Source organism: Corvus kubaryi, unplaced genomic scaffold (genome assembly GCF_017639235.1).
Source record: "Corvus kubaryi isolate FWS band 111438036 unplaced genomic scaffold, C.kubaryi_AGA036_p1.0 37300, whole genome shotgun sequence".
Taxonomy (NCBI): Eukaryota; Metazoa; Chordata; class Aves; order Passeriformes; family Corvidae; genus Corvus; species Corvus kubaryi.
The window spans coordinates 7,439,504-7,454,225 of record NW_024581093.1 but is presented as its reverse complement, the minus strand read 5'-3'; the positions used below and the strand labels follow the sequence as shown (position 1 = coordinate 7,454,225).

Genomic DNA, 14,722 nt, shown 5'->3' with positions numbered 1-14,722 from the left:
AAATGCAAGCCATGTCACAATGCAGTAATTCAGTTTACTTTAAGTGTGCTATTACAATTGAATTCAATCTTTTAACACACCAAAATATTTAAACCATGAGATATATACAAACTTGTGGCCTTCTACTATTCCACTTTAAAACACCATGATACCACTGCTGTAATTTCTTTGAAGTATATTGTAAAGTTGGCATGAATCATTTAGGTGGTTAAAGAAAATTAGGAAAACACTCAGTTCTACACAGGCTTACCTTGCTGTATGTTGTACATGTTTCTGTCTGTGAATCAGCGCTATCTATGAAACAAAAACAGAAAAGCTTTTATAACTTAAGCTTGAACAGTCCCCTACATAGTACTTTATTTTGGAAAGTTAATTCAGATAGCAGGAGACACGGGAGCATTAGATCAGTTCATATACAAATTTACCAACATTCACTAGCAATCAAAACTGTCAGTAACACTGACTAAATGCCAGTTAAGGTGATAAAGCAAACCTCCCTATTTACAGCAAGTCCCAGCTTTAAGATTATAATGCTTAAGCTTTAATCTTAGATGGCACAACACCACTGTAAAAGAAACTCCACCTCTTTGCACTAAGTTAGCCACTTGAGGAGGTAACATGATGTGCCACTCATTAAGTCCAAAACACCCCACTGCACTTGGAAAGACAGCTGGCTAAAACTGACATCTGGAGACTCAGGAGTTGGCAGGTCTGAAATCAGTTAAAACACTGCTCTTCCAAAACAAAGACGGCAGAGGGCTTGGGAATTGCAGCCTACCTATTAAATAACAAAAAGACAGCATTGCATTTACAATTACAACCTTAAACAGAAGCTGTTTGCTGGTGGTTTCAAGTACCTTTATACATAAGTTACATACATATATTTGGGTACTCCTAAATACTGAAAGCACGTTCCCAAAGCAGTGGGAATGGACCTAGACACTGAACATGTCCAACACAGGTTTCAGTCAAGTTAAAGACCACTTGCTTCTCTGTGTTTTCTCCTCTCTAAACATGCTCTCTTTGTACTGTGAGTTCAGTGTCTGCAACTTGAACTCTGGTTCTTAATTTATAATCTGAATTTGAACTACAAAAGAGAACTAATAAAACTGCATCAGGCACTGCCACCAGAGGGAAGAAGACACGCTCTTCAAAACTGTTACAACATCTGTTCACAACTTTTTACATGTCCTGGACATAAGCTAGAGGCCAGAAAAGCTGGTTAAAAATGCCAAACAAACAAAAAAACAGACACATTAAGAATAAATTCATAATGCTACTTGAGGTAAACAAAATTAATCACAAATTAATGCTTTGAAGTAAAATAACCTAAGGGAAATAATCTTTCAAGTGAGAAATTTCATACTCATTCTCTTGGCTGAAGTACAAATCAACTTTCATATAAGCCTGTATACACAAACATTATTTTTCCAGGTTTTTAATCCTCCATATGCTCAAACTGCTGTGACAGCCACAGGAGGATTGCACTTCACACAGCAAAGTGCTTGCAGTGAATACCAATCAGAATGAGGAAAACATCCCTGGTCAAAACCTAGCCAGCATCTGGCATTCCCAGTATAATCCAAATACCTTCCCAGAACACATGTATTCTTACTTTGAAGAAGTCTACTTCAATCACGGTGATCCTCAGACAGGGCTCCCCTACTTTGCTGAGATTAGTTATATGCACAGAGCTGGGAACATCTTAGTACCTTGCCAAATCAGCACTACTAATTATAGATGTATTTTTTCAAGTAGAGATTTTCAGATGAACACAAACATACTTTTTCTGTAGCACATAGAGCCAATATATTCTGGATGTTTCTTTTCATTCCCAGATAAACCAGATTATATTAAATATCAGTGGACTGGACAGATGAGCTCAGACCAACACTATTTTACAAATTTTGAGCCTCCAGGTACAAGGTAACTGATTTTAGCAGAGCATTACAGGATGTTGTAGCCAAATATTTGTGTGATCCAAATAAGTAAAGAGTTAGTGTAAGTACAATCCAAGAACTGCTACCTTGCCCTGAAGTGTCCTTTCCACTTAAATAGAAACCTAACCCCAAAATTTCTTCTCTGTCTCAGTGACTGTCACTGTTAGCATCCTCTGATAATGAAGGACCATTATAGATGAGAATTGATCCCAGCTCCCCTTGGAGCATTCTGTGCCCCCTGAAGAAGGACAGCAGTGAAATGCTCACCTCTCTTAATGACGAGTGGAATCTTGAATTCACAGCGATGGTAACTAGAAAGTGCAAATCGTAAAGCTATTAGAAAACAGAGAAGCCAAGATAAACTGCACAGCCACAGACTTACAGCTCTTAATAATCCCTTTAATGAAAGTCACATGAATAATAAAATGAAAGTGAGAAATCTATGATAGCAGATTAAGTTCTCGCTTAGATTTCTACACCAAAAAAGGCAGCAGCCTGGGAATGTTCTAATACGATTTCCTAGAGGACGCAAGAAGTCCTTCAGCACGAATTACTCTCTTGTTACACAGAGTGTGTGGAGAAATAATTAGCTATTAAACAGCACTATAGATTTCTCTATCACTAACTGCTTTAATCAGACATCCAATCACTAACTCATACTCCTCCTCTAAAAACTTTACATTTAGAAAGTATTGAAAAAAATGTTCAGAAGCATGAGATTTTTTAATCACCAACTGAAATCATGTTAGGAAAAAACCAGCAACATAGCTACCAGTAAAAGGACACTCTTGCTAATACAAAGTCTGCCTCTATCAAGAATTTGCACATCATACCTGGACCAAGAACTACCTTACCTCATTCACTGCTTTAAGACATACTTGCCAATATATAGAAAGGCATTTAAAAGTAAAAAGAAAATACTACTAAAACAATGTTACTAATGACCTCTGAAACCTCCACAGGTTACTAGATACACCAAAGAGACTTATGAAAAAATACTGGAATTCTCTAAAGGGAACATAAGATTTCCTTTTCAGTTGTTTCAGTGTACTCTTTAATAGATGAGTTCTGTACACTCACATGTTAAAGTTGTAATGACCAGGATAATTTGTATGCAGGACAAATTTCTTCACCTTGTGAGTGTTTGCATCAAAGAGAATATCCTGTTGAAGACAAAAAAGACAGATGAAGCAATACGGATAGAGGAAGGTGGCCTTTCCCAAACTAACCTGAGATTACTTAAAATAGCACCTGTATAGAGTGACATGTATTTATCTCACTGAAACTGAATTAAATTATGAAAAGTAGTATTTGAAAATAAGACTATTTGTAAATTCAAATAACACACATTTCCTCCAGCACACAATCACAACTGCAGCTTCATTTGCTAATGTTGGCAAGTTTTCCAAGGAGATCTTGTTTTTCTGCATATTATTTACAGAACGTAGACTAAAGCAAAACAGCTGCAAGGAGGAACATGAAGATTTAACAACACCCCACAGCTCAGCAAACTTTCACAACTGCTGCTATGGCACACCTGTCTCAGTTCTGTGGGACAGGGGAATGGACCTCAGGAACAAGAACTCGTTACCTATGTATCAGGCACAACAGAAAAACGAGAAAACCTAAGAGACTGCAGAAGTGCAAAGAGACCTCCATCCACTGGTGGAGATAAAACACTGCTGATTGAATTTGTAAGTGTTAAAGGAAAGTCAGTGTAGCTTTTCATATCCAGAGATATGAAATGCAGAAATCAAGAGTTTTGAAGTCTCTCATTTCCCACAGCCTTTAGCCTTCTGAAAGAATTGCTGTGTAACTAAATCAGAAGTTTATATGAATTGTTTAGGGAAGCTTTCCACTCACCACTCCAAGTGTGAAATAATTGAAGAAGTAGTCATTGCACTTTGATGGGACCTGCTTATGGGGCGAGGGTGAATGGATTTTCATCTGCAAGAAACACACTTTTCAGATGCATTCAATAATGCTCAAAGATGAATGCTTTAATAACATCTCTACATCCAAACAAATTGCTATAATCTCATTTGAAGCCTCTGCTCAACTATGTAAGAACTGTGCTTCATGACAGGACCATCACCTGCTTGCAGCAGCACAGTGGCACATCAGCTTTTTCAGTTATTGTAATTAAAAGGTTTACTTACACTGTGCTGTGGAAAACCATTAGGAAAATGTCAAAGTATATACTGAGGTTATTTTATATAAACTAGAATTTAAAAAAAAATAGGCAGCACACACTTGCTAAGGCACAATTGGATACAGAAGTGTTCCCATTTGTAACAATTCTTAAACCAGTTAACATGATGCAATTTGATTTTTTTAAAAATAAATTTTAAACAGATTTGCTTCAATTTAGATTTTAAAAAAGCTTCTTAAAACCTATTCTATAATGGTTCAGCATGGTCTGTTATTACCAAGCAATATGTCAAGCACTTGTAATTTGTGCTACTTGGCAGTTCAACTTCACTGACCTTGCCGAACACAAGCACTACGATGAGACTGAGGCACCACTGAACAAAGCCTGTGCCTGAAAGAATTCCCTCACCTTGTCTTCAGACTTGTAGAAGACTTTGTGTGGAGAGCCCAAGGTGCTGAGCACATCCTGGCAGGAATCACCGAAGTACACACAGCGCTCAAATACCCGCATCTTGGCATCGGCTAAAACACCTGGGCCACAGCCTGAGGAATGGAAAACAACTCTACATGCATCCTTCCTGATCACAGAATACATCAGTAAATCAACACCAAAAGGTTAGCATTCCTCTATTTATCACAAACCAAACAGCTGCATTCCTCAGACAACAGTGCCAAACTAAATTTAACCATTTACTTTGCAACAGTGTAAATATTTGTTATCAGAGTGGGGCATGTGCTGACTGTTGCATGGTTCCCCACTTTAACCTCCAACTTCAGCCACACTACCTTCACTTCCTTGCCACTCACATGAACATGACTTGGTTCCCAGCCTATCTCAATTTGATCAGCTGGCTATTAGCAGTAAATGCCAGGAATTATTTCTATCCCTAGAATATTCTACTTTAGCAGCTAGAGATTTATCTCCAGCTAAAAACGTCAAGAGCATAAAGCAAAATCCCTCGTCCATATTAACTGTATCACAAAACAGACATTTACTCAAGATTCCCACAACTGACTAAATCAATAGCAACTATGTCCCTGTGCAAACAAGGTTAAAAACAGATCTTATTGAATAGCCATTACATAGATGAATTGCTGACATACGTTACCAGATGTTAGGAAATGGAAAGATGTTGCAGTTCGTGAGCCCATTTGCTTACAGGAATGCAGCATCTTACATTTACGAGAATGCAAGTACACATATGCAGCAGTTACTGCAGAACACAGGATGTGCCCTAATTACACATTTAGCTTTCCTCATTATGCATTATTTATGTAGCTAGTTACCCACTAAAATAAATCAGAAAAATCCAATTAGTAATCCTTGATTTCTTAAGCAACAGTAAGTTAATACATGGGCAGAGAAACTTGTGACAGAACAGGTGTGTAATACATTCTACAAGAGTTTCTACAAACTTTGCAAGATAAGAACAGCACATATCCAGACTGCCTCTCTGCAAGTTTGTCTGAACATCAGTGATATTTTAGTAATTATTTTACTCATTGACAACATTTCCTTTAAGCTGCATGCATATACATTTTTAACAAAACTTGACACTATCTTAAAAGTGTCCAATTTCTCAAAATCATTTACATAATTATAATGCTATAGCTAACTCCTTCCCCAGTACAGGGGGATATATGTGCTCTGCACTAGACAGCTCTACCTTATCTTCCTCTGCAATGAGAAAAGCAAAGTAGCTTGAAAATATCTGCTCCAGTTTTATTCATAATTTTTTATTCTTCATCTATAATTTTCTCTTTTTCAACTTTTGCATATTGTGAATGTATTCCAAGTGTTTCATCAATATATACATAGAGCTAGCAATCAGAACAGGTCAAAAGCTGAGCCTTCTAATGAAAATTGTTAAAAACATCTCAATACTTTTTCTTAAAAACATTGTCAAGTCTCAAGTTATGGTGACTGGACAAGACTCCTGCGCAGTTGTTATGTCTTTCCCCATCTCTGAAAGCACATACAAGGAGAAAGACTCATCAGCCTCTCTTCACTTCCACCACTGTCTCCTCCAGTAAATGAAAACAGAACTGAATTGGAAGTGTAGTTTAAGGCTGCAGCATTAATGTAGTCACTTGTGGCATTTTTTAAAGCCTTCCAAATTTAATCACAAAAATATCAACATCATAAAGCTCCCTGGAATATCAGAAAATGCACATACACAAGGTTTCTAGGTTTGTCATGGGGGTTTTCTAGTGATGTACTGAGAACAGTGATCTGTTTTCTTCTACACATACACCTGGAGACAAATTCCATTTCTGCAAACAGATTTCTAAGGACTTGGAACATGTAAAGACGGGGCTCCAGTTTTCAGTGATTTCTCCAGGGTCAGGAAAATGCAGCAGCAGGCAGATTCATCTTCACAAAGATTTAACTGGGTGTTGCTTCCAATAGTTCAAAATAAGGTAGCTAGAACACTTTGAGACCACCTATTATATCATCACAAATAACCTGTGCTCAGTTTATACAGGTTTATCCCTCTTCTCCTGAGGAGAACAACCAGTGCAATGTTCTGAGTGTCTCCAATACCTGCAGTGAGTAGGCGAAGCCGTAAACCTGAGGGTCCAGTTCCATCTCGCAGAACGTCGACGTTCTCGGTGTACACATTCCCGAGGAAACAGCTGAGAGGCATCAAGGGAGCCCTGAAACCAATCACACAAAACGTGCATAGAATTTGCTTCATCTTCAAATTTTCCTGTAACAAGCTGGTACCAGTTCACTGGAACAGAGCACATTAATTTTGACAAAGCTGCGTGTAACTGAGACTGCAGATTAAAAGCTGTATTATACAGAAGGATCAGAAAGCATGGGGGGAAAAAAAGAGGAACAAAACAGCACTCAAATGCAAGATCTTTATTATTAATGAAGAAAACAGCAAGTCTCAAAGACTACAGGAATTAAGGAATTACAGAAACTGTACCTAGCCTTTGGATATCTCCTATGAGGAAATGTCAGCTCAGATTTCTCTTGGGGAAAATGGAAGTGGTGGAGTTTTTAAAGCTAACTAAATCCTTGAACTAGGCGTATCATCCAAATGCAGCAGAAGAACTTTCTCCATGATGCTCTCACTGCTCTTGGGAAGGTACTTCATAGCCCAGAACATGAAATCGGCTTGTGCCAGTACACCAAAGGCAACTGTGCTGCTTTACTGGGAAAGTTCTCAATTTAATTCAGCAACAATATTATTTTAGAAAACAGTAACAGCCCCAAGTAAGATAGCTTTAATGGAAAGGCCTGTGTATTAGCTTGTATATGCTCCCTAAAATTCACTGTTCTTACGTCAATTCCTCCTCTGGGTGAATGACAAGCTTAAAGCTGGGCTTTGAGCTCTCTCTCACACACACAACAGAGCCCCATGCAACAATCAGTGCTTTCACTAAAGCTCACCATGTCACAGACGGGCACAGACAACAGCATTTTTCTCAAGTGCACTTATTTCTAATTAGGAGACAATGTCTGCATAAACAAGGCTCCCTCCCTTCTGAGCAGTAATCCAAGGATGTGTTTATCTCCCGCCCTTAAAACTCAACTGTCTCTGCAAAAAATACCACTTTATCAGTTTGGGTATTTCTAAGAGTAGGTATCTCAGAATCTTGGAATGGTTTGGGTTGGAAGGGGCCTTAAAAATCACCTAATTCCAGCCCCTCTGCCATGGGCAGGGACTCCTTCCACTAGGCCAGGCTGCTCAAAGCCCCATCCAGCCTGGCCTTTATGACAGTAAGCTCAGTCAGGTACCTGACATACATTGAATATGTATGTAGATTATGCACATGGCATATTTTATTATTTTTGTTAGCAAGAGAGTTTAAGACCCTTGATAGGGCCCTGCCATGACATACATATTATCAATATGCTATAAACTTTGAGTGCCTCCACCAAGTTTGATTTGCTTAGGGAGAGGTCATTAGCACACAAACAAAATGTAGAGTAAGAATAGCCTAAACATGTCTTATTAAATTCACAATATTTCCTACTTTAATTAATTCATTTTCAGGTCAATTGAACTTACCTACTACAGCTGAACCAAGCTGATTTTACAGCAACATAAATCAAACCAACATTTGATTACAAGGTCTGAGGACAACACCCACAGAAATTTGACTGAGGTTGGTATCTTAAGGCATTCCACACGTTACCAAATAAACAGAAGACCCAAACTGAACTAAAATAATATACAATTATATTTAGCAATGGCAAAACACTAAATAAATGATCAGAAGAGCACGAGCAGCTGCACGTACTTGGTATCCTGCAGGCTGTTTCCGTTGTAGATGTACATACGTTTCACAGTCGCACCATGTGGAATTTGCAGAGAGGCCAGACCATGGGCAAAGTTAGGCTGTGGAAACACAAAATCATTTTTGTTATACAACACAGCAGACACTTCAGCTCAAGGTCAGAAATTGCTTTAGAGATGCACTTTATGCTTACCAATTCAAGTAAGTCTCCAGCCAAAGACAAAGGGGCAAAATAACAGAAAAATCTAACCTTCTAGGTGGTGTTTCTTTGTATTTCACCACTAATGGATTCCTGAGCTGGGGTGAAACACTCACTATGTTTATTCATCAAAAGATGCCATTAGTCTGACAATTAGCCACTGTGTGTACTGAGAATTCAAGTTTTTCCTTGGTTTGATCACCGGCAGCTAGAAATTTCCAAGTATTTGTGCTGATACACTGTATTTAAGGTCTAAGAAATCATCTGTCTTAAAGGAAAACTTCCCTTTTTTGTCTCCCACTGCAAGTATTTCAGCCTTTTAACATTTTTGCTGGTTTGCAAGATGCCCTTATCTGATGAACAGAAACTTGTTCATTAAATAGATTTTCCACTCTCCTTATCACCACATTCTTACACATACTGTTTTGACAGGGGTTTGAGTGCTCTCATCAAGTAGAAAGCAGGCTAAGGAAGTCAGACTGACTCTTACTGCACTAGAAGAAGGAATTTCTTTCCATTCTGAATGTGACAGGACATTCAAGACCAGTAATATACTTTGCTGACATCATAAAGAAAAAAAACCTATCTTTGTCACAAGTAGCCAACAAAAACAAGACGCACAATATGCAAACTGTTACCTGGTCTACTTTAGCAGGACATCACATAAGGTAAACACACACACACATGAAAAATTCTTAGGAAAAAAACTAACCCAGAACAATGACTTTCACTGCTGTAGGTATTAAGAAGGGAACCTCCACTACTTAGTCAATCTAGAGATGTCCCGATTTCAATTCTCTTCCTGAATTTGCCTAGAACATTAATACCTTTTGCTTTTTACAGTAGTCAGACTTCAAATCACTGAAGTGAGAAAAGGTTTTCACGTTCTCCTCACTTGCAGCTTGTTTCCAGCTATACAATAAACTCTAAACTTTTCTTCAGTTTTTCCATTTCCATAAGCAGAAGATTACACTGCTTTGCTAAGTAGCTTAGCATTCCTATACAATCTTCCCTGAACTTGACAGATTTCGACATACTCAAATTTGACTTCACTCTGCAATCTTTTCTAATGTTTGTCTCTAAAAATCTCCACAAATACTTGTCTTTCCTAGGGACTGTTTCATACTACTCTGTTTCCTAAACAATCCTACTGCTGCCTATTCCTGGGGAGACTTTGGCATTACACTCTGCAAACAATATTTTACTAATCTGACCAGAACACTGAATGAGACACTTAGAGAATGCAAAATTATTTTCTCCACTGTTCTAGCAGTTTTGTTTTAATATTTTGTACTTTCAGGTAGTCCTGCAAGGAGCAGGGAGTTGGACTCAATGATCCCTACAGGTCCCTTCCAACTTGAGATATTTTATGATCTTTTCGAATCTTTGGTGTAACAATTGACTTCCTCAGTAGCTTGGCCATTTCATTCATCAATGCCCTGGGAACTCTTGCATGAAAAGAAACTACTCTTTGTTGGGTCATTCTTTTTGTTTGGTTTACTAGGTTTCTATTCACCTTCCAATCTAAAACCCAACTGACCTTCCCCTACTGCTAAACAATAACTTCCCCTGGTTACCCCTGTGACATGTCAACCACAACCACTAAAGCACTAGGCTGTGACAAAGAACATGTGTCATCATGTTGGTTGATTTCTTCCCCTTTGTTTTGGCTCTTTATATGCTCCTTTATTTTAATACCATGCTTTTTAACTGATAAACCCAGATTATACAACTGAGAGCTTTTCCATCCTCACACAAAACAAGTTATACATACATTTTTGTTAGTACAGAAGAAAACTACACAGGACCTGATCTTGTTTCCATTTTAGACAGTGATTTACAAAGATTTCAGAGAATGCAGTAATGCATTTAATTATTCAGTAACTCATCCAAACATTTGGTGAATATGCAAACAGGCATTACAAAAAAACCTCACTCATTTGGCTTGCTAAAAGCACTCATACTGAAGGACACTTAAGATGAAAATGTATTTTATGAAGTCTATCCTACTTTAGTTGCATAATCACTTTGATGAGATTCAAAAACATCTGATAAAAGAACAGCCTCCCAGTAGATTGCTTAATATTTATGTATTTGCATAGAGAGCACTCATATTTTTAGAAGACTCCCTTCACCAACAGAATTGTTAGTCCCAGTTCATGATGCAAGCAAAACCCCTAAGCACATGCCTTTTGCCAACAGGAAGTAAATTTTTAACTTTGAGATGGTTACATAGCATTAATAAGAACACAACTGAGGGGTTCAATTCCTTCCAAATTACTGGTTCCTTTTGCTTGCAAAAGACAGCAAGACACAATTAGGTGATACTTTGCAAGTACCATAGAGGTACTTGCAAAAAGACCATCCATTAACTAAGAATGATTGCTCACCTCGTACTTCGGGGTTTCAGTCCAGGAGTCTAACTGAAAAGAAAATGACAGTCCTCTGAAATTGAGGTGAAAGAGTTGCTCAGCTGAGTTATACACTAAAAGGGAAAAGAAAGAAAAAACAGAGTTACCAAAATAATCTAAGAATTCTCCAGTTGATATCTAACAGCACCTTCATCACCTCAATGAATTTGTTACGTCTGAGAATGCAGGAGGAACACAAATTACACAGGACAGTAACAGCTTTACTTTTAATTTGATGCAGTAAAAGCACAGCAATAAGAGAAACCATAAATTCATTACAGTTGCCTCTGCAAGCCTGCAGGCACTACCCTATCCCTAACAACACAATTATACAGTATGACACAATCAATTATACCTTAATATCTCTAAAGTAGTTTAAATAGCCACTACTAGTACAAAACAATTCTGTTCAGTGTTATGTAAAACATTGTACAGTATTAACCAGAAAGTCTTTGAGAGAGATGTGCACAGAATACTGATAATTTCCTCTTTCACACCACGGGTCAGCACAAAACAGGACTTCAAAGGAGAGCTCACCCTGCGACCTGCACTTCCACCTCTCCTCCCAAGAGGAGCTCCCATGCCCCAATCAGCTCCATGCATTCCCAGGTAACAGCACAAGGAGGAAATGCTTCAGACACACAGGTCCTGGGCCATTTACAATGCTAATTAAAAATAGCATCACCAGAAACAGCAGCCAACCAGTCAGCTCCGACAAAGAGCACTAATAAATTAGAGCACGCACAGACTTCCAGCTGTCACCACATCACGAGATGTCCTGATTCATTGCAATCAATTGCACAACATCAACTACAAACAACAATAAGTGTCGTCACAGCACTTACTCTAACAAGACATACTGTTTTCTGAGACTGTGGAAAGATTAAAAAACAATCCCGAAGACTGAGAACTTGGGAACTGTTTTGGGATTGATTTTACAAATTTCAACCTGTGCCCTGTAGCCACTGGGGGAACAGACTGTTCTCATAACACACAGGAGCTGACAGCTTGAAAACACCAGGGGCTAAAAACAATAAAGAAACTCTCTAACAAGAGAAGCTGCTTTCTTCCATTTTACCAAAGGAATACCAAAGGTTCAACATTCCCTTTTTTCTTAAAATGTTATATTTAAAATGACATAGCATAGAGAGAAAATGCATACAAAGAAATATTTTATTCTCTCCCTCCCACAGTGTCTTCCAAATATTCAACTTGAAAGACATATCACAAGGTATCTGGACAGTGCCAGGCCACCCAGGATAGAAAAATAATAGTTGAGCAATAAGCATTAAGCTTTCAAAAGTCATCGTTTGCCTTTTCTGCAGAATGTGCTGGCTAAGAGTCTTTTCCACGCTTGTCACTGAAAGGAAAACGTGTGGAGAGAGGGAAATGTTTTGATCGGCAGGAAAATTACACAAATCACTGTCATGTGATAAATTATGATACATCTTTTCCAAAGGCCACAGCCAGCTGGAGAATTATTTTTCCCCTAGTCATGCCAAGCGTGATATCTGATTATACAAATCGCATCAGTTCCCATCCCCTGCAATGTTTGTTGATGCTTAGGTTTAAAGGGCAAGGAATTTTTTTATTCTTGGGAAGTTCTCTCATGTCTCCCTCAAAACCATAGATCACAACCACATGACTGAACAAGTAAGGCTTTTTTTAATTATTTTTAACATTTTTTTACCAAACAGGTACCCTGCTAATTCCATTCAAAATTGCTGATAGAAGCAAAAAGACTGCTTCTTTGCTGCTGCACTCTGAGTGGGGGAAAGGGAGGAGGTTTGCCTTCCAGGAAGGCAGCAGAGTATGACCAGCTGGGAAATATTTCTGTAGAGCTGGAAGGACAAAGCCACCAACAGCAGCAAGGCTGCAAAATGGACACAGCTTTAGTAAAAGCAGAGGCAGATCCAAAAGTCAGTTCTTACGGGAATCAAGCACAAGACTTTTCTGGCACCTTAGGGGAGCGTGGGCCACTGCTGAAGTCGAGTTAGAGAGCTAGAACACAGGAACCCCCTCCAGCTTTGCAAGGCCCCTGTGGTAGGAGGGAAGGAGGTCTTCTTCTTCTACCTTATGACTTGAGTTGAACCCTACAGCCCTGATCCTTGCTGAACGGCACTTCGGCACAAAGCCACATCCATGAGGACTCAGGACAGGATGTGGTTTCAATAGAGCCACTGGCAAAAGCAAGCACTTCCCAGCAGGAGGTCAGGTCAGAGAATCATGGAAATGTGGGATAAAAATCTTGGCTTTGATGAAGCTGTTGACCTCCAAAGTGGTTGTATTTCAGTAAGCCCCATGACAAAGGTACTGCAATGTTTCAAACTAATGTTAGCCAAAAAGTAATGAAGCTGGTTGATTTTTCTGATGACGCTTCTTTTTTAAAACCACTGATCTGGCAAAACCAAAAATGCTCACTGAAGGTCGGTTTCAACACAAAACTGTTGCTAACCTTTTGAAATTTATTTTGAAACTACCACTGTATCCTGTTGCAGGAAAGTTCTGCTGCAACCACCTTGGTTTTAAGTGAAAGACAACATTTTGAGTGAAATTCTAGTGGAGGTTAACAGATAAACAACGAAATACTTTTGAAGTGCTTGGGGGTTTGGAGGAATACTAGCACAGAGAAGTAAAGGGATGGTTATGTTCCCTTCATTCATGAAAACATTTGGTACTTTGGTCACATGAGGAGGAAGGTTTCTCCTCCCACCCCACCTCCAATTTTTGTGGAACATGAAAACACAATCACCATCACTCCCACATGCTGAAAACCATTCTGGTTTTTTGCCTTTTCTGTTTCAGAAAACACAAAGGAAAAAAAAGAGTTATCAAAAACTTGTGTTGCATAATACAGTTCAAACTGGTTGTGACAGGCAGCTTAATACAGAGCATTTACTTCTGCTAAGTAGGCTGTTAATGCAAGAAGTATTTTTCCAATGAGGAAACTTGAATAAGCAAATGCACTAGTGAAATGGTAATAGAGGCCAACATTTTAATAAATACATTTTCTTATCTACATGTCACTAGATGAAAAGATGTTATGAAAAACTATCACCAGATGAAGCAAGCGTGCAAGTTTTCTTAATTGAATATGACAGGTGCACAAGATCTGCAAATTCAGCACAAGGACACGTGGTGCCAAACTATGTTTTTAAGTGCTTGCATACTATTTTATGCAGTAATAAAACATGCTATCACTACCACAGGCAATGCTTATGGCTAGATATGTATTTTTAAAGCTCATAATATCACAATTTTGGAAGTGCTCCACCTCTAAATATTTGCAAATAAACTATCATCATGGAACAAATAAAAATTATAAGCCACCCAGGACATGGAAGCACTTTTACCCTTCTTAACTTCTACAGTCTCTTGTATATACCATTTCCATAATCAATTTAACCATACATTGCAGAGTTTCTGTCTAAGAGGAACTGTTAATGTCAGGACCAAAATTTAAAAAGGCTAATTCTGGTCCTTGGGGTATTACAGCTAGAAATGCTCCAAGCTTCATTTATCTCAATCTGATATTCATGTACTACTAGAGGCTTTTATGCAATGACACTGATCTACCCACATGGCCCTCCCCAGTTAATAAATCCTGTTCTGTAATGTGCAAGAGATTGTCTGCAGAGAGCGGAGACAAAGGCTGGGTATGCAATCACCATCCATCACAAAGAACACTCGCCTGTTTGGGATCAGCCTGACTACTGCAAATGGGCAGACTTAAGCTAAAAATAGAAAATGAGGCTCTGAAAATGATA

At 38.5% G+C, this 14,722-nt stretch overlaps 1 protein-coding gene across 2 annotated transcripts in view; it reads right to left on the bottom strand.

Annotated features, from left to right (window-relative positions):
* Window positions 1-14,722, bottom strand: part of PHAF1 (phagosome assembly factor 1) — a 37,861-nt gene that overhangs the window by 7,632 nt on the left and 15,507 nt on the right. For both annotated transcript variants that reach the window (XR_006015907.1, XM_042027424.1), the window contains 8 exons: window positions 10,935-11,029; window positions 8,349-8,446; window positions 6,637-6,749; window positions 4,501-4,634; window positions 3,804-3,887; window positions 3,021-3,103; window positions 2,208-2,251; window positions 251-294 (listed from right to left, as the gene is read on the bottom strand). Coding sequence is in view for 1 of the 2 variants with exons in the window: in XM_042027424.1 (XP_041883358.1) it covers window positions 251-294; window positions 2,208-2,251; window positions 3,021-3,103; window positions 3,804-3,887; window positions 4,501-4,634; window positions 6,637-6,749; window positions 8,349-8,446; window positions 10,935-11,029 (695 nt within the window). In the remaining variant the exon portion in view is untranslated. The remainder of the gene's footprint in view (window positions 1-250; window positions 295-2,207; window positions 2,252-3,020; window positions 3,104-3,803; window positions 3,888-4,500; window positions 4,635-6,636; window positions 6,750-8,348; window positions 8,447-10,934; window positions 11,030-14,722) is intronic.